General features: G+C 37.9%; 1 protein-coding gene across 1 annotated transcript in view; it reads left to right on the top strand.

The window, feature by feature from the left end:
- Window positions 1-7,197: 7,197 nt before the first annotated feature.
- LOC131147225 (uncharacterized) overlaps window positions 7,198-27,012 on the top strand; it is a gene marked incomplete at its 3' end in the record, with an annotated part of 36,497 nt that continues 16,682 nt past the window's right edge. Inside the window, exons 1-3 of the mRNA XM_058096986.1 lie at window positions 7,198-7,380; window positions 7,466-7,539; window positions 7,677-7,796. Coding sequence (XP_057952969.1) covers window positions 7,198-7,380; window positions 7,466-7,539; window positions 7,677-7,796 — 377 coding nt within the window. The remainder of the gene's footprint in view (window positions 7,381-7,465; window positions 7,540-7,676; window positions 7,797-27,012) is intronic.

The raw sequence follows: 27,012 nt of genomic DNA, 5'->3' as shown, positions 1-27,012 counted from the left end.
CATAACCCTAAACCCAAAACCCTAAACCCTAGAACCTAAACCCTCGACCCTAAAACTCAAAAAACCTTAACCCTAAACCTTGAACCCAAACCCTAAGCCCAAAACCCAAAACCCTAAGCCTTAAACCCTAAACCATAAACACTAAGCCCTAAACCATAAACCCTAGACCCTAAAAACCCTAAACGTAAACTTTAAACCCTTACCCCAAACCCTAACACCAAACCCAAAACCAAAAACCCTACACCCCAAAAACCCTAAACCTTAAACCCAAAACACTAAAACCAAAAATGTAAACCCTAAAACCTAAATACGTAAACCTTAAACCCAAAACCCAAAACCCTAAACCCTAAACCCTAAACCCTAAACCTTAAGCCCTAAACACTAAACCCTAAACCCTAAACCTTAAACCCTAACCCCTAAACGCTAAAACCTAAACCCTAAACCCTAAAACCTAAACACCTAAACCCTAAACCCTAAACCCTAGCCCCTAAACCCTGAATTGTAGACCTTGAGAAACCTAAACCCAAAACCATAGCCCCCCAACCCTTAACCATAGACCTTGAAAAACCTAAACCCTAAACCCTAAAACCTAAAACCTAAAACCTAAACCCTAAAACATAAAACCTAAAACCTAAACCCTAAAACCTAAACACCAAAGCCCTAAACCCTAAACCCTAAACCCTAGACCCTAAACAATAAACTCTTAGCCCTAAACCCTAAACTCTAAACCCTAAACCCTAAATCGTAAATGCTAAAACCTAAAAACCACAAACCCAAAACCCTAAACCCTAACTCGAAACCCAAAACCCTAAACCCTAGGCCTTAAAAAACCCTAAATCCAAAACCCAAACCACTAAAACCTAAAACCTAAACCCTCAAATATAAACACCTAAACCCTAAACCCTAAGCCCTAAACCCCAAACCCCAAACCCTAAACACTAAACTCTAGACCATAAACCCGAAACCCTAAACCCAAAACCATATAACCCTAAACCCTAAACTATAAACCATAAATCCTAAAACCTAAACCCCAAACCGTAAACCCTAAATCTTAAGCCCTAAACCTAAACCCAAAATACTAAACACTAAACCTTAAACCCCAAACCCTAAACCTTAAACCCTAAACTCTAAACCCAAAACCCTAAACCAAAAACTGTAAACACTAAACCTTAAAACCTAAAATTTAAACCCTAAAACCTAAACACCTAAACCCTAAACCACAAACACTAAACCCGACACCATAAACCCTAAACCTTAAGCACTAAAGCGTAAACCCTAAACCCTAAACCCTAACCCCAAACCCTAAACCGTAAAGCCTAAACCCCAAACCAAACACCCCAAAAACCCAAAACCCCAAACCCAAAATTCTAACCCCAAATCCGAAACCCAAAACCCGAAACCCGAAACCCTAAACCCTAAACCCTAAACCCAAAACCATAAACCATAAACCCTAGACCCTAAACCCTAGACGCTAAAAATCGTAAGCAATAAACCCCAAACTTTGAACCCAAACCCTAACCCCAAACCTTAAACCCGAAAACCTAAGCCCGAAACACTAAACCCAAAACCGTAAATCGCAAACCCTAAATCTGAAACCCTAAACCCTAAACCCTAATCCCTAAACTCTAAAACCTAAACCTGAAAACCTAAATTGCTAAACCCTCAACCCAAAACCCTAAAATTTAAACCCAAAAACTTAAACACTAAATCCTAAACCCTAAACCCGAACCCCAAACCTTAAACCCTAAATCATAAACCCTAAATTCGAATCCCTAAACCCTAGACTCTAAAAGCCCTAAGCCCTAAACCCTAGACCCTAAAAGACCTAAACCCTAAATCCTAAACCGTAAACCGTAAACCCTAAACCTTAGACCCTAAATCCAAAACCCTAAACCCTAAACCCTAATCCCTAAACCCAAAAACCTAAACCCCTAAACCCTAAACCCTACCCTAAAATTTAAACCATAAAACCTAAACACATAAACCCCAAACCTTGAACCCTAAACCATAAACCCTAAATCCTAAACTCTAAAACTTAAACAAAAAACCCTAAACTCTAAACTCTAACCCCAAACCCTAAACCCTAAACCCTTAACCCGAATCCCTAAACCCTAGACCCTAAAAGCCCTAAAACCTAAACCATAAACCCTAAAACCTAAACCCTAACCCCAATCCAAAAAACCTTAACCCTATAACCATAAACCCAAAACCCTAAACCCTAAACCCCAAAACCCTAAACTGTAAACACAAAGTCCTAAACACTAGACCCTAAACCCTAAACCTTAAACCCTAAGTCCTAAACACTAGACCCTAAACCCTAAACCTTAAACCCTAAACCCAAACTCCTAAACCCTAAATACTAAACACTAAACACTAAACCCAAAACCATAAACGCTAAGCCCTAAACCCCAAACCCTAGCACAAAACCCTAAACCCTAAAACCAAAACCATAAACGCTAAAACCTAAACCCTAACCATAGCACTAAACCCTAACCATAGCACTAAACCCTAACCCCCAAGCCCAAAACCCTAAACCTTAAACCCTAAACCCTAAACACTAAACAGTAAACCCTAAACCCTAAACCCTAAACCCCAAACCCTAAACACTAAACCCTAAATCCTAAACCCTAAACCTTAAACCCTAAACCGTAAATATTAAACCTGAAACCCTAAACCCTAAACCATATAACCCTAAACCCTAGACCCTAAACCCTAGACCTTAAAAATCGTAAACCTTTACCCCAAACCCCTGAACCAAAACCATAACTGCAAAACCTAAAGCCTAAACCTAAAACTTTAAGACCTAATCCCTAAACCGTAAACATTAAGCCCAAAACCCTAAATCCTAGACACCAAAAACACTAAACACTAAACCCTAAACCCTAACTTTAAACCCAAACCCCAAACCCCAAACCCTAAACCCTAGACCTTAAAAACCCTAAACCCTAAGCCCAAAACACTAAAACCTAAAACCTATACACATAAACCCTAAACCCTAAACCCTAAATCCTAAATCCTAAACTTTAAACCCTAAACCCTAAACCCTAAACCATAAACCCTAAACGCTAAAACGTAAACCCTAAAACCTAAACACCTAAACCCTAATCCCTAAACCCTAAACCCTAGACCTTGAAAAACTTAAACCCTAAACCCTAATTCCTAAAACTTAAAACCTAAACCCTAAATCCTAAACACCTAAAACCTAAACCATAAACCCTAAACCCTAGACCCTAAACAATAAACCCTAAGCCCCAAACCCTAAACCCTAAACCCTAAACCGTTAACCCTAGACCGTAAAAACCCTTAGCCCTGAACCCTAAACACTAACCCAAAACGCTAACCCCAAACCCAAAACCCTTAACCCTAGAACCCAAAAACCCTAAACCCTAAACCCAAAACAATAAAACCTAAAACCTAAACCCTAAAACCTAAACATCTAAACCCTAAACCCTAAACCCTAAATCACAAACCCTGAACCCTAAATACAAAACCCAAAACCCTAAATCCTAAACCCTAAACCCGAAACCCAAAACCCTAAACCCTATAACCCTATAACCCAAAACACTAAACCCTAAACCCTAAACCCTAAACCCTAAATCTTAAACCCTAAACCCAAAACCCAAAACCCTAAACGCTAAATACTAAACACTAAACCCTAAACCCGAAACCTTAAACCTTAAACCTTAAACCCTAAAGCCTAAACCATAAACCTAAACCTAAACCCCTAAATCCCAAATAGTAAACCCTAAACCCTAAAATTTAAACGCTAAAACCTAAACACCTAAACCCTAAACCCTAAACCCTACACCCTAAACCCTAAACCCTAAGCACTAAACCCTAAACCATAAACCCTAACCCCAAACCCTAAACTGTAAAGCCTAAACCCTGAACCATAGACCCTAAAAACCCTAAACCCTGAACCCTAAACCCTAACTCCAAACCCTAACCCCAAACCCTAACCCCAAACTCGAAACCCTAAACCCAAAACCCGAAATCCTAAACCTTATAACCCAGAACCCAAAACCCTAAACCCTAAAAGGTAAAACCTAAACCCTAAAACCTAAACACCTAAACCCTAAACCCTAATACTAAACCTTAAACTCTAAACCATAAACCTTAAACCCTAAACCCTAAACCCTGGACCCTAAAACCCTAAACCCTAAACCCTAAACCTTAACCCCAAACCCAAAACCCTTAACCCTATAACCCTAAACCCTAAACTTTAAACCCTAAACCCTAAACCCTAAAACCCTAAACCGTAAACCCTAGGCCCTAAACCCTAAATCCTAAACCCTAAACCTTAAACCCTAAACCCTAAACCTTAAACCCTAAATGCTAAACCCTAAATAGTAAACACTAAACCCTAACCCTAAACCCTAAGCCCTAAGCCCTAAACCCTAAACCCTAAAATCCTAACCCTATGCCCGAAACCCTAAACCCAATAATGAAAACCCTAAACCCTAAACCCTAAACCCTAAACCATAGCACTAAACCCTAACCCCTAAGCCCTAAACCCTAAACCTTAAACCCTAAAGCCTAATCTCTAAACCCTAAATCATAAATTCTAAACCCTAAACCCTAAACCCGAAACCCTAAACCCTAAACCCTAACCCTAAACCTTTAACCCTAAACCCTAAACCTTAAACCCTAAGCCCTAAACCCTTTAACCCAAAATCCTAAACCCTAAACCCTAAGCCCTAAACCCTAGCACTAAACCCTAAACCCTAAAACCCTAAGTCCGAAACCCTAAACCCAAAAATGAAAACCCTAAACCCTAAACCCTAAGCCATTAACCCTAAACCCTAAAGCATTGCACAAAACCCTAACCCCTAAGCCCTAGCTTAGGGCTTTAAGGGCATTTAGCTTAAACCCTAAACCCTAAACCTTAAGCGTCTTGATCACCTTTAACGGCTGATTAAGCGCCTCTAGCTTCTACCTACATTGGCCAACTGTCCCTTGTGGGCCAGTCAACCTCTCTTGGCTACAAAGCTTGGTTTGATCTCCTTGTTTTCCGTTTTTATAGTTATATTTCATTTGTGTCGTATCTTTACTATTTCTATTGTTTTACTAGATAAAACACATTACTATTAAAATAAATAAATAAATAGGAATTTAACTTTTTAAATCACCTTTCATTTCTTCAACTTCAATGGTTTAATTGTGTTAAAAACAACTCAAGGACAAAGTCATTGATACACAATAGTTTATTATCATCAAAATCAGGTTAATGAAACTTTGGGTCTATAGATGAACCCTACTCATAATTGATAGATGCATCACTACTCATATTGGTAGATAAGTTCCACTCATATTTTGGAAAATGAACTTCATTGAAAAATAAAAATGAGTCCTGCTCATAATTGACGATGAGCTTTGCATATATAAGCAACAAAGGAGCTCAGGTTGTAACGAAAGGATGACTACTCATAATCAACAACCAATACTATTATATATCCATTCTTACTTATTTAGTCCTTAACTTAGACATAAGAAAGATCCTAGTATACACCATGGGTCCTCCAAGCTCTTTCTATTTTCTTTTTTAGTAAATTAAAATTTTGAATCGATTTATTGAATTTCAGCGACGACAGTTTTTTAATATCTTATTTTCTTCTTTATTTATTTTAGAAAATTGTTTACGAAATACGTTGGTTTTCAACTACTAAATGCACCAATTTTTTCATAAAAAAATAAAAGAAAATAATTACAATTACCCCTTTTTTAGTTTGACTCAAAAAATAAGGAAATACCTTGTTGTTTCAATATAACCGTTAAATCCCCACGTGCTTTTTGAAAATATATAAAATAGAAATTCTATTATTTTATAGAATAAGAGGTAGTAAAAAAGTCAAAGTATCCTCAAAATATTTAATTTAAGTTATAATATACTTAGATTAAAATCTCTAAAAATTTTAAGACTTAATTAACCACCATATAAGTTTGCAAGATGGATATGTAGATCGAACACTGATTTGACATATTCATTGCTAACGATACGCAAATAAGTCTTAAATTTTTCATGAATATTAATTAATTTAATTAATATCTTAATTTCATTAATTATTATGTGAATATTTTGGTATTTTAGCATGTTTTGTTAATAAAATGTGATGATATTATAATTTAATATAGCTTTGAAAATTATAAAGATTTTTAGTAGTTATAATAAAATCACAAGGCACCAACTTAGTTTTACTTAATTTTTGAAAGTAAATGAATGTTGGGAATCAATTACATTAAAATAAAAGACTCAAATTTAGGTAATTATCAGAAAATAAAGTAAATAAAACTCAGTACAAACTACAAAGTTCACGATTTTTTAGTTTTTATTTTTTGAATGGAAGTTATCATTAAACTATCTAACACTCTATGCGTGCTCCATGACTTTCTATTTTTTTTAAAACTGTTTTTATAAAAAAAATAATAAAAAATTAAGTAATATAAGAGCATTTTGGAATATTTGGAAATAGTTATAAAGATATCTTGTTATAATTATGAGTAGTTATAAGGATAAATTTGATATAATTATAAGAATATTTTGGAACATTTGTAGGTGGTTAAAGGAGTATTTTGGAATAATCATGGGTAGTTATTGGGATAAATTTGACATTTTTGAAAGATAACACCAAAGGAAGAATTCCTTTTATAGTATTAGAGGTTAGAGAAACTAGTCATGGTGCGTGCTCCACGACTCTCTATTTTTTTAAAAAATAATAATAAAAAAATAATAAAAAATTAAATAGTATAAGGGCATTTTCAAATAATTCTAAATAGTTATAAGGATATTTTGGTATAATTATAAGTCGTTTTAGGGATAAATTTTATATAACTATAAGGATATTTTGGAGTAATTGTGTATAGTTAAAGGAGTAATTTTAAACAATTATGGATAGTTATTGAGATGAAGCTCATATTTTTTATTTTTTTTTAAAGAGGACACCAAAAGAGAATCCCTTTTATAAAATTGGGGAAGAGAGAAGAATAAAGATTAGAGATTAGATGGGGAAGCAGGAGTTTTGACATGGATTCAAAACGGTGTTGGTGTTGGGGAACGGCACGTACAGTTAATTCAAAATAAATTAGAAGACGCTTTTACCCTTCCATTGCTCTGAATTTTGAAATTCTCCCCACTCAGCTACAACTCCTCTCTCTTTCTCTCTTCTTCTTCTTCTTCTTCTTCTTCTTCTTCTTTGGGCGATGGATCGTGCGCAGCTTCTTTTGTTTGGGTTGCTGATCTTCATTTTCTTCTCGGATCTTGTAAGCATCTTCACGCCACCGCAATCATTGCCTCCAAAATCAAACCACAATCACCCCCATCTCCATCAACAGCGTCCCCAACCCCATCTTGGCATCTCACAGACCCTAAATTTTCCTACACAGGTTGGTCTTTGCCTTAGTTCCTTACTAAAACGTCATATTTTTTCAGTTTTTGCGCTATATCGGTCTTTGTTTCTTCAAATTGCAGAAAGCGAGTGGATTTGGAGGAATCGACATAGGCAACGCCATCAACATTAATTTCTGCTCTTCTTGTTCCTTCAGGTGTTGTCCATTATATTTAATTGAATTAATTCATGTTTTAACATCTATTGTCCTATGATTGCTTTCAACTGAATTTGAATTTGAAGGTTTAAAAATATAATAGTGTGAATAAGGTCTTGTCTTTTTGTACTTAATAGCTTCACTTCTAATGGCCTAAGATTCAGTGAACTAGACATATTTGATAAACTTCTTATTAATTCTGAATTATCTTTGACTGAGTTGGATAGTTTTGCCTCAACAAATGCAAATTCTACAATGTTCCATATATTTATTAAGAAACCTCTGATTTTCTCCTAAATCTTATCTCACACATGTTCAGGAATCGCTGACCAAATGAAAATAATTCAACATTCAAATTTAAAGACTATTCTAATTATGTTAAGAACTGAGTTCTCAGATTTTGACCATTCAGCATTCAACACCCAACACTTAATTTGACCAAATACCCCTAAAATAATTTTTACTTTGTATTAAATGTGGTGCCGATCCTTGAGTTAAAAGTGGACCTTGTTCACACCCAATTTACAAGACAACAAAGTTAATACAATCCTACTTGAATCTATATGTATGGTATATTGTGTAAAATATTTATATGGACAATACAAATATTTGAATTTGTCTGAGTGGATTTAATGGCTTTCAAAATTTATCTAATCCACATGTAATATAATAAATTCAATACTTAACAAATTTATGCCATATCTCTAACCTTTGGTTTATTTGGTTCCCTTACCAAAGGATTCACATGCACCAAAATTTACATGAGTTAGTGTTGTTTTGGAATTTAGAGTCTAAATTTCATATGAAAGGTTGAAGTTTGATCTTGTACATGTCAAGATTGAGTATAAACTTCATCTAATTTGCATCCAATGTATAAGATACAAAAAACGACCACCAAAGTTTGAGCTCCCTTGGTGGAGTTGGCTCTATGTCTACTATGCAACCATTTTGCAGAATCTTGGGTATTATCCTTTTAAAGTTAGCGTAATGTCAAATCCTTATTTATAACCTCAATCCAAGTTATTATAGATCTATCCTCTCTTTCATATGGCATCTAGCATCAACCAAGTCACTCCTTCTCACTAGAGGGTTTTTTTGGTCGTATGTTGGAAATCCCAAGCTATCTTAATCCCCTTGTGTATCGCACTCCTATATGTTCATTAATTAATTTATCTTTTATAATTACTTGGCTCATCCATCTTAACATTCTTATTTCTAACACGTTTACTTTTCTCATATGTCAGTGGTAGTATTAGCCACACCGTTGAAAATTCTAGCATTCTTCTCTAACCTCTTTGCCTCGCCTATTTCATTTGAGCCCAAGACATGATGGATCCATTTCTTCTTCTATTATAAAGCCAAGCAGTCCTTTACGTTCATAGGATTTTCCCTTTCAGAGATCCTTGAATGATAAGGAGACGGAATAATTATCCTCTTTGTTAGTCTTGTTCAATAATTGTTGGGTCTCTTTGGAACTTGATAGCGGATTTGGTCCTTGGATTCCTTGGCACTTTATTCCTACAAATCTTTTTGTGAGTTATACTAATTCATCTTTTCCTATCTATAAAACTGATTGGAAGGCCAGAGCCCCCCCAAAAATCATAGCTTGTCTCTTTTGTTTCTCTAATCAATTTTAGTATTTATTAATAATTTCAGTTATTCCATTTTAATGAGAATCTTTGTGAGTAATGTTTGCCTTGTTTTCCATCTACCATGTTTAGGGTTTAGCTTAAACCCTAAACCCTAAACCTTAAACCCTAACCCTTAAACCCTAAACCCTAAATCCTAAACCGTAAACTCCAACCCCAAAACCATAAACCCCAAACCCTAAATACTAAACCCTAACCCTAAACTCTAAACCCTAAACCCTAAACCCTAAACCTTTAACCTTAAACCCTAAACCTTAAACCCTAAACCCTAAACCCTAAACCCAAAGCCGTAAACCCTAAACCCTAAACCCTAAACCCTAGACCCTGAACAATAAACCCAAATCTCTAAACCTTAAACCCCAAACCGTAAACCCTAAACCGTAAACCCTAGACCCTAAAAACCCTAAACCGTAAACCCTAAACCCTAACCCCAAATGCTAACCTCAAACCCAAAACCCTAAACCCGAGACCCTAAAAACCCTAAACCCTAAACCCAAAACACTAAAACCTAAAACCTAAACCCTAAACCCAAAACACTAAAACCTAAAACCTAAACCCTAAAACCAAAACACCTAAACCCTAAACCCCAAACCCCAAATCCTAAACCTCAAACCCTAAACCCTAAACCTTAAACCCTATACCCCAAACCCTAGACCCTAAAAACCCTAAACCCTAAAACCTAAACCCTGAACCCAAACCCTAACCCCAAACCATAAACCCTAAACCCAAAACCCAAAACTCTGAACCCTATAACCTTAAACCCTAAACCCTAAACACTAACCCCTAACCCCTAACCCCTAAACCCTAAGCCCTAAACCCTAAACCCTAAACCCCAAACCCTAAACATTAAACCCTAACCCTAAACCCTAAACCTTAAACCCTAAACCTTAAACTCTAAACCCTAAACCCTAAGCCTGAAGCTCTAAACCCTAGCAATAGACCCTAAACCCTAAAACCCCAAACCCTAAGCCCAAAACCCTAAATCGAAAAATGAAAACCCTAAACCCTAAACCGTAAACCATAGCACTAAACCCGAACTCCAAAGCCCTAAACCCTAAACCCTAAACCTTAAACCCTAAACCCTAAACCCTAAACCTTAAACCCTAAACCCTAAACCCTAAACACTAAGCCCTAACCCTAAACCCTAACCCTAAACCCTAAAACCCTAAACCCTAAGCCCTAAACCCTACACCCTAAACCCTGGCACTAAACCCTAAATCCTAAAACCCTAAACCCTAAACCCTAAACCCTGAACGCTAAACCCTAAACCTTAAACCCTAACCCTAAACCCTAAACCCTAACCCTAAACCCTTGATCCTAAAGTCCCTAAACCATAAAACTTAGACCCTGAACCCAAACCCTAACCCCAAACCCTAAACCTAAAACCCGAAACCCTAAACCCTAAACCCTATAACCCTAAACCCTAAACCCTAAACCGAACTCCTAAACGTTAAGCCCTAAACCCTAAACTCTAAACCTTTAACCCTAAACCCAAAGTCCTAAATACTAAACACTAAACCATGAACCCTAAACTCTAAACCCTAAACCCAAAACCCTAAAACCCTAAACGCTAAACCCTAAACCCTAAATCCAAAACCCTAGACCCTAAACCTTAAGCCCTCAAACCTGAACCCTAAAACCTAACATATAAACCCAAAACCCTAAATGTAACGACCTCAAATTCCTTAATATAAAATGTAACATAATAAATTGAAAAGTCAACCCGAACCCATGGGTAACAGGGACACCTATCAATCACAGTGGAAACCTAAGCAGGAGTAAATATAAAATCTCAATCATCCACCCATAAAACATAATACCAGAGTTTACTACAACATCATAATACTATATTTATATACATCCTCCAAAACATCAAAATAACTCTAGGATCAAACACAAAATAATTTTGACCCTAGTACAAAATCTTACCCTCCTAGTAGAGTAACTTAATAAGCTCAACAGCGGCCATAACCCGCCGGTCACTCAGGGTCTCTTGAAAAATATATTTAGTTCGGGGGTGAGACACTTCTTAGTAAGGGAAAATAAACTAAATACAGCTTTGTGTCAACATGAACATTTAATGCAATTATACATATACAATACATTTCATATATTTGTAGACATTTATCATAACATACTGAATAATCATTTACTTTCATACTTGCTAATAAATCATATCGTACATAAAACATCTGTTGTAACTGATAATACTGAAAACATACCCAAGATAAATAGCTAGTTAATGTCATGTATTACCCCCCATGACGGGTTGTGCAGCCCGAAGGCGGAACTCGACAATGGCTGGCCGACCATTGCCGAGTCAAAAGTGTCTGTAAGTACGATGGGCCCGCCACACCCTGGTCTGGACTACTAGGTGGACGTCCACACTCTACTGAAAACCACATCGACTATCCATCTCCCACCCCTTTGTGGAGTGGTTAGCACTAATCTGAACATAGATATCTAATCTATAGAGCTACGCTATCGAGCTCCTGAACTGAACTAAACTAACATCCGGGTTCTAATAATATACAGTATATAATAATATAGCATCATTCATAATTTCATAATTACGGCCTCGTGCCGAACATTTCATAAATACGGCCTCATGCCAATCATACGTAAATACGGCCTCGCGCCGAAATCATACATAAATACATCATTCTGAAAACAATCATTTTATCATGCATTTATCAGAATCATAATGTACTGTATACTTCCATAACTTCTCAAATAATACTGCATTCATATCATTATCATATCATAATATTTCTCCACGTAAAATAATATTCATGCCATACATTTGCTGTATAAAACTATACATTGTATTCTAAAAATCATGATTTCTAGCATCTCATACATATATACACGTTTCAACATAATAACAATATTTTTCCCAAATGTGCATTAATTCCATAATATTCAAATATCGTACATATTTTTAGGAAATCAGTTTGCTCATAAATAATAGTAGTTTGAGTGAAAAATAACTGCTTTAATTTATTCCTTTACATGGCTACTTAGAAAGCCCCTAAAATATCCTGGTCTAACACCAGTAGGATTTCATGATCAATATCCTAAAAATGAAGACTAACAGTACTAAACTTTAGTATTTCTATGTGTACATCATTTCGAATAACTACCGTAAGATCAAATTTGGCTTAAAAAGCCTTATCTCAACTTAGGGATAATTTCCAACTTGCTTTCACCAACGATCCGCTCCGGAAGATTTGGAGAGAACTTCTCTAGGAGCATCGTGGTGACTTCGAATTGTCGATTCAGCGTAAATCTGGCCCAAAATTGATGATAGAGAGAGAGAGAGGGCCGAATGGAGGAGAGAGAGAGAAAAGTTTGCTTAACAATGAAGTTAAAATCCAAATTTTGATATTTATAGAATAGGGGATTCGTCAACGAGTCACGTCATTTGTTGATGAATCCTTTAATAATTTTGTCAACAAGCCACGTCATTTGTTGATGAATCCTTTAATAATTTCGTCGACGAAATTTAGTCCTCATCGACGAAATTCAGTCGGCTCAAAATCTCGTTCGGTATTTCCTCTTCGACGAAATTCAGTCTTCGTTGACAAGTTCTTTTATGTCCTCGTCGACGAATCCTCTCTTCGTCGATGAGTCCTCTGATAATTCCCTTTTTCCTCTTTATTATTTAAATTTCATTTTATTCGGGTTGTCACATCCTCCCCTCGTTATAAAATTTCATCCTCGAAATTTTCGATTCATGTAGTTTATCATCCCTTATGCAAAGCTGTCTACTTATTTTATTACTTACCCTCACTTATGGTGGAGGAATACCGTGGTTACAACTCAAGTTCTGGGAGATTACATATACTAAAAGAAAATTCTTCCAAAACTAAATATCTCGTACTACCTATAACATTACATGTACCTGCACAAGATACATTACATATTTACTCACATTTCAAATTACATTTAAACTTCTGGGAATAGTTGCGGATATTTCTGTCTGATCTGTTCCTTAAGCTCCTAAGAAGCTTCTTCTACTGCATGATTTCTCCATAGAACTTTTACTAGAGAAATCCTCTTACTACGTAGTTCCTGTTCTCTTCTGTCCAGAATCTGCATTGGTATCTCCTCATAGACTAGCGAGTCACTGAGCTCTAACTCATCATAGCTGATAATATAAGAAGGATCTGGGACGTATTTCCTCAACATAGATATGTGGAATACGTAGTGTATTCTAAATAGCCTGTAAGCCACCGACCCCACTTTCTCTAAAATCTCAAACAGACCGATAAACCTAGGGCTAAGTTTACCCTTCTTACCAAACCTCATAACTCCTTTTAACGGAGCTATCTTCAAAAATACATGATCATCCACATCAAACTCCAAATTCCTGCGGCGATAGTCGGTATAACTCTTTTTTTGGCTCTGAGCTAAACTAATTCTTTCCCTGATAAGCCGGACCTTGTCATATGCCTGCTGTACCATCTCTGGTCCTACAACTCACCGTTCACCCATCTCATCCCAATACAAAGGAGATCGACATCTCCTATAGTATAGTGCTTCAAATGTTGCCATGCCAATACTGGACTGGTAACTATTATTATATGCGAACTCTACCAGTGGCATGAACTGAGTCCAACTACCCCCAAAATCTAAAACACATGCTCGGAGCATATCTTCTAGTATCTGTATCGTCCTCTCAGTCTGTCCGTCTGACTAAGGATGGAATGTTGTGCTAAAGGATAACTGAGACCCCAGAGCCTCCTACAAACTCCTCCAAAATCGTGATGTGAATCGCGAGTCTCAATCTGATACAATAGATACAGGCACCTCATGAGAATGAACTATCTCCTGAATGTAAATCTATGCTAAGCGGCTAAGGGAATAGCTGATCTTGATAGGGAGGAAATGGGCGGACTTAGTCAACCGGTTTACTATCACCCAAATCGCATTCTGGGCATGTGATGTTGATGGTAGCCTTGAAACAAAGTCCACGGATATATGATCCCACTTCCACTCTTGGATAAATAGTGGTTGCAACTGACCAGCTAGCCTCTAGTGCTCAGCTTTTACCTGCTGGCACGTCAAGCACTGGGCTACATATTCGGCAATCTCCCTCTTGATACCACTCCACCAGTAAAACTCTCGCAAATCCCTGTACATTTTCGTACTGCCGGGATGAACTGTATACAAAGATCTATGAGCCTCATCTAAAATAGTCCTCCTATTATCAGCATCAGCAGGAACACACAGTTTGGAACGGAACTGCAAAGCTCCATCATCTGAAATACAGAATTCATCTCCTTGACCACTCTGCACTCTATCCATTACTCTCTATCAATTCAATGTCGAGTCTCTCTAGATCCATCATGATCGGGCGTTGGATCTCTATGGCTGCCAACGCTGATACCCCAAACTTCCTACTCAGTGCATCAGCTACCACGTTTGCTTTCCCTGGGTGGTAACTGATAGTACAGTCGAAATCCTTAATCAACTTTAATCATCTTTTCTGTCTCATATTCAATTTCTTCTAGGTGAAGAAATATTTTAAGCTTTTGTGGTCGGAGAAAATCTCGTACTGTTCACCGTACAAATAATGTCTCCAAATTTTCAACGCGTGAACCATTGCAGCCAATTCAAGATCATGGGTAAGGTAGTTCTTTTCATATTCTTTCAACTGTCTAGACACATACGCCACTACCTTGACATGCTGCATCAACACACAACTAAGTCCCTTCAAGGACGCATCACTGTAGATAGTATAACCCTCACCCCCAGACGGGATGATCAATATTGGCGTGGTGACTAACCTCTGCTTCAGTTCCTAAAAACTTTATTCACAGCTTTCGTTCCATTCAAATCTAGCATTCTTCTTCGTCAGTCGTGTCAAAGGTCCTGACAAAGTTGTGAATCCCTCAACAAAACGATGATAATAACCAGCTAACCCTAAGAAACTCCTAATCTCCTAGACGTTCCTTGGTCTAGCCCAGTTCACCACCACCTCAATCTTACTGGGATCTACAGAAATTTCGTCTCCTGAGATAACATGCCCCAAAAACACAACTTTTTCAAGCCAAAATTCACATTTACTAAATTTTGCATACAACTTGTTCTACCTGAGCATTTGTAAAACCTGCCTCAAATGTATCTCGTGCTCCTCATAGCTCCTCGAATACACCAGTTGGTCATCAATAAAGACAACCACAAATTGATCTAAATATGGATGGAAGATCCGATTCATTAAGTCCATAAATATCGCAGGAGAATTCGTCAGAACAAATGGTATAACCAGAAACTCATAATGCCTATATCTGGTCTTGAAAGCCGTCTTCGATAGCCTGATGATAAACTCACCTTTACCTGATGATAGCCTGACCTGAGATCAATCTTGGAATACACCCGTCTACCCTGGAGCTGGTCAAAAAAATCATCAATACAGGGTAGAGGATACTTGTTCTTGATGGTAACTTTATTAATCTCTCTGTAATTTATGCACATCCTTATAGATCTGTCCTTCTTCTTCACAAATAGCACTGGAGTTCCCCACGGCGATACACTAGGTTGTATGAAGCCCTTATCAAGCAAATCCTGCAACTGGTCTTTCAATTCTGCCAACTCTACTGGCGCCATTCTATACGGTGTTTTAGAAATTGGCACTGTACCTAAAAGAATATTAATGGGGAAATCTACTTCACGATCAGGTGGCAAACCCGGTAATTCATCTGGGAACACATTCGTAAATTCTTTCACCACAAGCGTATTAATAAGTTTTAATTCATTTTCTGACATTTCCTTCACAAAAGCCATGAATCCCAGACAGTCATTTTGGAGCAGTCTCCTTGCTTGAACAGCTTAGACCATCTGAGGTAAGGACTGCACTCGTGACCTTCTAAATCTAAATTCTGGTTTCCCTAGAGGTCTGAATATCACTTTCCTTGCACGACATTCTATAATAGCAGAATTAGCTGCTAGCCAATCCATGCCAAAGATAATGTCAAACCCGTGCATATCCAGCACCACCAAATTAGTAGATAAAATTCTCCCTTGAATATCAACTGGACAACCATGAAGTATCCTACTACATCTCACCACTAATCCGGTTGGTGTAGCCACTAATAACCTGACATCTAATGATTGTGTTTCAATCCCACATAATTTAACACACCCCAAGGACACAAACGAGTGTGTGGCACCAGAACCAAAAAGTGCAATAACTTTAAATGAAAACACATTAATCGTACCTGTCACCACATCGCTGGCCGCCTCAGCGTCACCTGACGTCAAAGCGAAAACTCTGGTTGGGGCCATATTCCTCTACTGGCCTCCACGTGGCACCTGGTAGCCTCCTTGAGCAGGTCTAGGGGCAGGAGCAGTACCAAATTGCATTGGGCACTCCCTCATCATATGTCCTGGCTCCCTGCACCTGTAGCAGACACCTCGCCCGACATGACACTCCCCCAGGTGTCTCTTCCAGCAAGATGGGCAAGCTGGAGATGGCTGCACACCCTGGAAATCACAATTCCCGGTCTCCTGTCTCTGGTCTCTATAATAGCCACCTCTCTTCCACGTAGCACAACCAACTCCTTACTGGGAATCGAAAGGTGTGAATCTTTTCTTCTGTGTCTCTTCCTCCACCTCCAACCGATCACAAATTTCTGCTATAGTGGCTCGGTCAACCAGTTCGGCGAAATCATGCAACTTCAGAATCGATACCCGCTTGTATATTTCTCTCCTCAGGCCTCTTTCAAACTGTCGTACCTTCTTCACCTCATCTGGAATAATGTACGGGGCGAAGCGAGATAGCTCGATGAACCTCGCCGCATACTGCTGCACTGATAGCTGTCCCCATTTCAGATTCGGGAACTCCTCAATCTTAGCCTCCCTGGATGAGGCTGGAAAATACCTGTCGAAGAATATTTCTTTAAACTGCTCCCATGTCATCTCCATAGGTATAGTCCTCTGCTGCTCTAAAAGTCTCACTACTGACCATCATCTCTCGGCCTCCCCAATTAGTCTATAGGTGGCAAACAACACCTTCTGCTCCTCTGAACACTGCAGCACTGCAAATATTTTCTCTATCTCCTGCACCCAGTTTTCAGCAACTGCAAGATCTGTCCCTCCTGATAATGTCGGAGGGCTTATCTTAATAAACTTCTCAATCGAACTACCATGGCCTGTCGATGGACCACCCAGTTCCTTCGAACTCCTGGCAATTTCTACCATAACCTGCTGTGCCACGTTGTGTAAGACGACATCTGAATCACTACCCGCAACGCCTGAGGGTCCAGCACCTTCACTCCCACTGGCGTGGGCACTATTGCCACCAAGGTCCATCTTGAAAAACATGTAACTTAATTCAAAACCTCTTTTTCTATACGTATCACTCAACTCATATAATATATTCTCCTAGTTAACTCGTCACTCCTGATCTTAATTCAAGGTTTAATCCTGCAACCTAGATACCCAACCGAGGATAGTTTACCATAACTTTTCTGAAATCACCACCCCAGGAAAATCACACAAAGTACCATGGAAGTCTTGCATCTAGCCTACAAAATCGGACCTTAAATCCCATTATCCTATACTCTAGTATTATTACTACTGCACTCTAGAGTCTACAGAACCTAGTATCCTAGGCTATGATACCAAATGTAAAGACCTTAAATTAACACAATAAATGGAAAAGTCAACCTGAACCTGTGGGTAACAGTGACACCTGTCAATCATAGCGGAAACCTAAGTAGCAATAAATATAAAATCTCAATCATCCACCCATAAAACATAATACCAGAGTTTACTACAACATCATAATACTATATTTATATACATCCTCCAAAACATCAAAATAACTCTAGGATCAAACATAAAATAATTCTGACCCTAGTACAAAATCTTACCCTCCTAGTAGAGTAACTTAATAAGCTCAACGGCGGCCACAATTCGTCGGTCACTCAAGGTCTCCTGAAAAATATATTTAGTTTGGGGGTGAGACACTCTTCAGTAAGGGAAAATAAACTAAATACAGTTGTGTGACAACATGAACATTTAATGCAATTATACATATACAATACATTTCATATATCTGTAGACATTTATCATAACATACTGAATAATCATTTACTTTCATACTTACTAATAAATCATATCGTACGTAAAACATCTGTTATAACTGAAAATACTGAAAACATACCCTGGATGAATAGTTAGCTAAGGTCATGTATTACCCCCCATGATGGGTTGTGTAGCCCGAAGGCGGGATCCAACAATGGCTGGCCGACCACTGTTGAGTCAAAAGTGTCTTTAAGTACGATGGGCACACCACACCCTAGTCCGGACTGCCAGGTGGACGTCCACACTCTACTGAAAGCCACATCGACTATCCATCTCCCACCCCCTCGTAGAGTGGTCAGCACAAAACACTAAACTTTAAACCCTAAAACCTAAACCCTAAAACATAAACACCTAAACTCTAAACCCTAAATCATATATCCTAAACCCTAAACCCAAAACCCAAAACACTAAACCCTAAACCCAAACCCTAAACCATAAAGCCTAAACCCAAAAACACTAAACCCTAAAATACTAAACCCTAAACCCTAAACCCAAAACTTTAAAGCCTAAAACCAAAACCTCTAAACCATAAACCCTAAAACGTTAACACTAAACCCTAAATACTAAACCCTAAACCCTAAATCTAAACCTTAAACCCTAAACCCTAAACCATAAGCCCAAAATTCTAAACCCTGAACCCCCAACCCTAAACTCAAGACCTTAAAAACACCAAACAATAAACCCAAAACCCAAAAACGTAAATCCTAGACCCAAACCCTAAACCTTTAACCCAAAACCCAAAACCCAAAACCCTATGCCCAAAACCCTAAACCCAAAATACAAAACACTAAATTCTAAACACTAACCCATAAACCCTAAACCCTAAACCCTAAACCCTAAATCCAAAACGTTAAACCCTAAACCCTAAAACCTAAACCCTAAAACCTAAACACCTACACTCTAAACCCTAAACCCTAAACCCTAAACCCTAAAACCCAAAACCCAAAAACCCTAAACCCTAAACCCTAAACTCTAAATCAAAAACCCTAAACCCTAAACCCTAAAACCTAAGCCCTAAAACCTAAACCCTAAACCCTAAACCCTAAACCCTAAACCATAAACCCTAAACCCTAAACACTAAACGCTAAACCCTAAACCTTAGCTCCAAACCCCAAACCCAAAACCCTAGACCGTAAAAACCCTAAACCCTAAACCCCAAACCCTAACCCCAAACCCTTACCTCAAGACCTAAACCTTAAACCCTAAAGCTTATATATCCCTAAACCCTATACCCTAAACCACAAACCCAAAATCCTAAGCCCTAAGTCCTAAACCCTAAACCTTACACCCTAAACCCAAAACCCAAACCTAAAACCTAAAACCATAAACTTTAAATACTAAACACTAAACCCTAAAACATAGACCATAAACCCTAAATCCAAAACCCAAAACCCAAAACCTTAAAACCTAAACCCTAGAACCAAAAACACTAAACCTTAAATGCAAAAACCCTAAATCCTAAACCCTAAACCCTAAAACAAAAACCCTAAACCCTAAACCCTAAACCTTAAAACCTAAACACCAAAACAAAAAACTATAAACCCTAAACAATAAAACCTAAACCCTAAACACTAAAACCTACCCCCAAACCGTAAACCCTAAACCCTAAACACTAAACCCTAAACCCTAACACTAAACCCTAAACCCTAAACCCTAAAACCCTAAACCCTAAAACACTAAACCCTAAACCCTAAAACCCTAAACCCGAAGAACTAAACACAATACCCTAAACCCTAAACCCTAAAACCCAAAACCCTAAACCCAAAATCCTAAATCCTAAACCCCAAACACGAACCCTAAAACCTAAACCATAAATCTTAAATCCTAAATCATAAACCCTAAACCCTAGACCCTAAAAACCCTAAACCCTAAACCCTAAACCCAAAACCCTAACCCCAAACACTGAAACCAAAAAATCAATACGCTAAACCCTAAACCCTAAATCGTAAACCCTAAGTCCTAAACCCTAAACACTAAACCCTAAATCCTAACCCTAAACCCTAAACCTTTAACCCTAAAACCCTAAACCCTAAAACACTAAACCCTAAACCCTAAACCCTAAATCTAAAACCCTAAACACTAAACACTAAACCCTAAAGCCTAAAGCCAAAACCCTAAAACCAAAACACCGAAACCCAAAACTCAAAACCCTAAACCCTAAAACCAAAACCCTAAACCCTAAACCCTAAAAAACCCTAACCCCAAGCCCTAAACCCCAAAACCAAAACCCTAAACCCTAGACCCTAAAAACCCTAAAGCCTAAACCCTAACACCAAAAACCTAATCCCTAAAACTTAAACACCTAAACCCTAAACCCTAAACCCTCACCCCTAAACCCTAAACCGTAAACCCTAAGCACCAAACCCCAAACCCCAAACCCTAACCCTAAACCCTAAACCCTAAACCATAAACCCTCAACCCTAAACCCTAAAAACCCTAAACCCAAAACCCTAATCCGTAAAACCTAAACTCGTAAACCTAAACACCTAAACCCTAAAATCTAAACCATAAACCCTAAACCCTAAACCCTAAACACTAAACCGTAAACCGCAAACCCTAACTCTAAATCATAAACCCTAAACCCTAAACCCTAAATGCTAAATCCAAAAACCTAAACCCTAAAACCTAAACCCCTAAACCCTAAACCATAAACCCTAAACCAAAAACCCTAAATCCTAAACCCAAAATGTTAAACACTAAACACTAAAACCTAAACCCTAAACCCTAAATCCTTAAACTCTAAACCCTAAATCCTAAATCCAAAACCCAGAACCCAAAACACTAAAACTTAAACACCAAGATCCTAAACCCTAAACCCTAAGCGATAAACCCTAAACCCTATACCTTAAACCCAAACCCTAAACTCTAAACCCTAAACCCTAAATCCTAAACCCTAAAACCCAAAACCCCAGACGCCCTAAACCGTAAACCCTAACCCCAAACTCTAAACCCTAAACCCTCACCCTTAAACCCTAAACCCTAAACCCAAAACCTAAAACACTAAACACTAAACCGTAACCCCAAACCCTAAACCCTAAACCCTAAACCCTAAACCCAAAAACACTAAACCATAAAACACTAAACCCTAAACCCTAAAACCCTAAACACCAAACCCTAAACCTGAAATTGAAAACCCTAAACCCTAAAGCCAAAATTGTAAACCCTAAAACATAAACACCTAAACCCTCAACCCTAAACCCTAATCCCTAAACACTAAACACCAAATTCTAAACACTAAATCCTAAACCCTAACTCTAAACCCTAAACCCTAAGTCTTGAACCCTAAACCCAAAATCCTAAACCCTGAACCCTCAACCCTAGACCCTTAAAACCAAAAACCCAAAACCCAAAACCCTAAAACCTAAACCCTAAACCCCAAACCCTAAACCCTTAACCCTAAACCGTAAACCCAAAACTTAACCCAAAGCCCAAAACCCCAAACCCGAAACCCTAAACCCTAAACCCTATGGCCCAAACCCTAAACCCTAAATACTAAACACTAAATCGTAAACCGTAAACCGTAAATGATAAACCCTAAAGCCCTTAACCCTTAACCCTAAACCCAAAATCCAAAACACTAAACCCTAAACCCTAAACCTTAAACCCTAACGCCAAACCCGTACCCCAAAAACTAAACCCTAAAACTGAAACCCTAAGACCTAAACCACATATCCCTAAACACTAAACCCTATATCCTTAAACCCCAAACACTACGGCCTAAAACCCAAACCCAAAGCCCTAAACCCTAAACCCTAAACCCTAAATCAAAAATCCTAAACCCTAAACCATAAAGCCTAAACTCAAAACCCTAAAACCTAAACCCTAAAATAAAAACACGTAAACCCTAAACCCTAAACCCTAAACCCGAAACCATAAACCCTATACCCTAAACCCTAAACGTTAAACCCTAAAACCCTAAACCCTAAATCCAAAACACTAAACCCCAAACCCGAACCCTAAAACCTAAACCATAAACCTTAACTCCTAAACCCTAAACCCTAATCCATAGACCTTAAAAGCCTTAAACCCTAAACCCTAAAACCAAAACACCTAAACCATAAGCTTTAAACCCTAAACCCTAAACCCTAAACCCGAAACACTAAACGCTGAACCCTAACCCTAAATGCTAAACCTTAAACCCTAAACCCTAAACCTTAAACCCTATACCCGAAAACCTTAAACCCTAAACCCTAAACCCCAAATCCAAAACCCCAAACTCAAACCCTAAACGCTAAACCTAAACCCTAAACCCTTAACCCTAAAACCTAAACCTGAAACCCTAAACCCTAAATTCTAAACATTAAACCCTAAACCCTAACCCTAAACCAAAACCCTAACACATAAAACCTAAACCCTAAACCCAAGACCCTAAAAACCCTAAACCCTAAAACCTAAACCTTAAACTAAAACCCTAATCCAAAACTATAAACCCTAAACCCAAAAGCCCTAATCCCTAAACCCTAAATCCTAAACATTAAACCCTAAACCTTAAATCCTAAACTCTAAACCCTAAACCCTAAACCATAAACCCTAAACGCTAAACCCTAAACACTAAAAATAAACCCAAAATTCTAAAGTCCTAAACCCAAAACCCTAAACCCTAAACCCTAAAATTTATACCCTAAAACCTAAACACCTAAACCCTAAACCCTAAACCCTAAACCCAAAACCGAAAACCCTAAACCCTAAACACTAAACCCCAAACCCTAAACCCTAAACACTAAACCCTAAACCTTAAACCCTAACCCTAAACCCAAAACCCTAAATTGTAAACTTTAAGCCCTAAACCCTAGACCCTAAAAACCCTAAACCGTAAACCCTAAACCTTAACCCCATAGCCTAACCCCAAACCCTAAACCCTATAACCATACACTCTAAACCCTAAATCAAAAACCCTAAACCCTAAACCCTACACCCTGAACGCTAAATCTTAAACCCTAAACCCAAAACCCTAAACCCTAAACCCTAAACCCTAAACCCTAAATACTAAACACTAAACCCTAAACCCTAAACCTTAAACCTTAAAACATAAACCCTAAACCCTAAACGCTAAACCCTAAACCCTAAACACTAAACCCTAAACCCTAACCCCAAACCCCAAACCCTAAACCCTAGTCCCTAAAAAATCAAAACCCTATACCTTGAACCCTAACCCCAAACCCTAAACGTTAAACTCGAAACCCTAAACCCTAAAACTTAAACCTTAAACCCTAAACCCTAAACGCTAAACCCTAAAACCTAAACACCTAAACCCTAAACCCTAAACCCTAAACACTAAACCCTAAACCATACCGTAAACCCTAAACTTTAGACCCTAAAAATTGAAAACTCGAAACCCAAAACCCTAAACTCGAAACCCGAAACCCTAAAACCTTAAAAGCTGAAACCCTAAACCCCAAGCCCAAAACCATAAACCCTAAACTCTAAATCCTAAACCCTAAATACTAAACACTAAACCCTAAAGCCTAAACCCTAAAGCCTAAACCATAAAACACTAAACCCTAAACACTAAATTGTAAACCCTATAACCCTAACCCTAAACCCTAAACCCTAAAAGCGTAAACCCTAAACCCTAAGCCCTAAACCTAAACCCTAAACCCAAAACCCTAAACCCTAAATACTAAACACTAAACCCTAAACCTTGAACCCTAAACCCTAAACCCTAAAACCCTAAACCCTAAACCCAAAACCATAAATCCAAAACCCTAAACCCTAAACACTAAACCCTAAATCCTAAACCCTAAACCCTAAACCCTAAAACCTAAACACCTAAACCCTAAACCCTAAACCCTAAACCCTAAACACTAAACCCTAAACACTAAACCCTAAACCCTAAAGCCCTAGACACTAAACCGTGAACCCTAAACCCTAAATCCTAGAACCTAAAATCCAAAAACAAAAACCTTAAACCCTAAGTCCTAAACCCTAAACCCTTGCACTAAACCCTAAACCCTAAGCCGTAAACCCTAAACCCTAAAACCTAAACCTAAAGCCCAAACCCTAAATCGTAAACCCGAAACTGAAAACCCTAAATGTTAAATTTTTGAGTCTGATCCCTATTTTGATGCTGATAAAGCACATGTTTCTTATATGTGTATTTAGCATGTGAACTGGTCCATTTATTTAACACACACATAAGGAAACAGCGATGGAAGCTTGTAGGACTTAAAGACTATATGATCAAGCATTCCATGAAGTCAAAAGAGCAAAAGAAGAAAGAAGAAGATGAGGACATTTGTGTTTTACGTAATTGCATTTTATTTTTATATCTTTGGTCTGTAATAATGCATGCATCTGTATGATGTGTATGAATGCTCAGAATAGCCATAGATAGTCCCTAACGACTAGCACATCTCATCAAAAACCTTTCTCTAAATAGACTAAAATCATACAAAGTTTTTGGAATAGATTTAGGGTCAAAATCGAGGCTAAAATGAAGTTTACGAAAACTTCAGTCAACCTTTGACCGACCAACACTGGATTTTTTCGGTGTCTTCAGAAAGAACCTAGAAATGACCTTAGGACACTCACTCATGCATACCCATACTTGGTCATTTGAATAAGGGTGATCGTTGGCTCGAATAGGACTGAAATGCACAGAATGTGCACATTCAATCGACCGAACTACCATGCACAAAATGCCCTGGTCGACCGAACCCAGACCAGGTCAACTAGTTAACCACAGTCCGATTAACCGAACTTTTGTAGTTCAAATGGCATCGGTCGACCGAACCCTCCTGAAGTCAACATTTTGACTTCCTGGTCGACCAAGAAAAAAATGCACTCCAACGCTTTGGTCGACCGAGGGTTATCGGGAGATGCCCCAACAACCTGGTCAACCAAACTTCCCAGTTCAAAATGTCCCGATTGACCAGTTCAAAATGTCCCAGTCGACTGAACCTTGCCGTTTTGAAAAATCGCCTCTTTCGGTTGACCAAACCTTTAGTTCATTTTCACCCTGGTCGACCAAACCACGCTAATTTGGAAAAATCGCCCTTCCTGGTAGACCAACCCTGAAGTTCAAAATAGGCCCGGTCGACCGAGCCATATGAACTTCGATCGACCGAAAGTCTTTTGGTTGACCAGTGCTCTCGGATTGGTCCAAATTTTTGCCGCAATTAAACTTTTTAAAATGAGGTTAATTTTAATTAAATGTCATTAATATTTTTCTAAAATGACCTCCATGTCACCAAGGGTTATATTTCTCACAAACTCTATAAATACCCCCTCATTACTCCAAATTAGTAACTTTGATTAACTCTAAATTTCTCTCTAATCCTTGGTTAATCAAAGTTCTCCCAAAATGCTTTTATTGTTTAAATCACTCTTTTGAGGTCAAATATTTTTATTCAAATCTCTCCAACTCTCTCTCATGGTTTTATTTCAAAATCTTCTTTGAGGAGAGTATTTTGTTTAGGGGATTTCATTTGCACATATTCTCATTAGACATCAAATATTTGAAAAACATTTCTGAGAATATTGCTCAGGTTTTCTCTCGGATTATTTCCTCGATAAATATATTTTGGGAGAAGTTATTTATTGCTCAAACATTTTACTAAGCCTAACTCCTAGATTCTCCAAGTATTTCTAACTTGCATAAATCTTTGATTGGAGAACATAATACTCATTTTTCATATACATTCTATTTGTGCAAAAATCATTGAAAAAGCAAAATCCTAGGTTTTCCTATATCTTTATTGAAATATCTTTTTGGAGATAACTTTTATTAGGGTTTAAATATAAGCACCCTTACCCCCCTGAGCATTATTTCATATCATTAAAGTGCATACTTTTATGAGTTTAAGCGTGTACATTTATGCTTGTATTTCAAAAGCATATTTTATGTACAAAATGATTTTATTGTAACGGTTCGGTTCAGCTCGTTAATCAAACTGGGGAGTCTCAACCCTGCAAGTGAGACCAGTTCAGTTCAGCCCGAAATTGAATTGGGGAGTTTCAGGCCCACAAGTGTGACTAGTTTGGCTTAGCCTAATAATTGAGTTGGGGTTTTCCTCGCCCCGTAAGGAGAGGATGTAAAAGGCTTTTGCCTCGCCTGATTAAGTGAGCAGGTATAGTGGAATCCTTGGGGGTAAGCCCAAGGCGGGGATGTCAATTGGTTTGGCCGAACCTTGATAACAAATCTGGCGTCGCTCTTTCTATCTTATTTAAATTCTTGCACTTTAATTTCAGCATGTGTATGAATGTTTATTTAATGTCAAAATTATTTTTATGCACACATTTGATTTAAATAAGATACTGCACATGTGTATGTTTGTTTTTATTGTTAAACTCACTTTACATATACGTATACATGTTGAATGAGATATGATACTATGGTGAATCAGCGAATTCCTTAAATTAGCCAAAAAGTTTTTAAAACCCAATTCACCCCCCCTCTTGGGATCACACCAATTCCAACAATTGGTATCAGAGCCTCGTTGCAAAAGGCTTAACCACTTATGCATAAAGATCACAACGGTTCAACTTTTCAGTGTATCCCAATTTTGAGGGTCGGCGCTTGCAAATCCTCCACTGTTTTATTGCATAGATTTTACTGTGTTAAATCTAAAAATATATTTGTAAAATCAAATGATTGGTGGATTTGGAAAGTATTCGTGTTTGTTATGCTTATCATATCCCATTGAAAATGTTTTCAAATTTCAAATTTCCCATATTTTGAAAATGAATTAAATTTGCATGACATATGTTTTAATGCATATCATATGTGTGC

The sequence above is a fragment of the Malania oleifera genome, unplaced genomic scaffold (assembly GCF_029873635.1).
Source record: "Malania oleifera isolate guangnan ecotype guangnan unplaced genomic scaffold, ASM2987363v1 ctg588, whole genome shotgun sequence".
Taxonomy (NCBI): Eukaryota; Viridiplantae; Streptophyta; class Magnoliopsida; order Santalales; family Ximeniaceae; genus Malania; species Malania oleifera.
The sequence above is the reverse complement of the archived record's forward strand: the minus strand, read 5'-3'. Positions and strand labels throughout refer to the sequence as shown.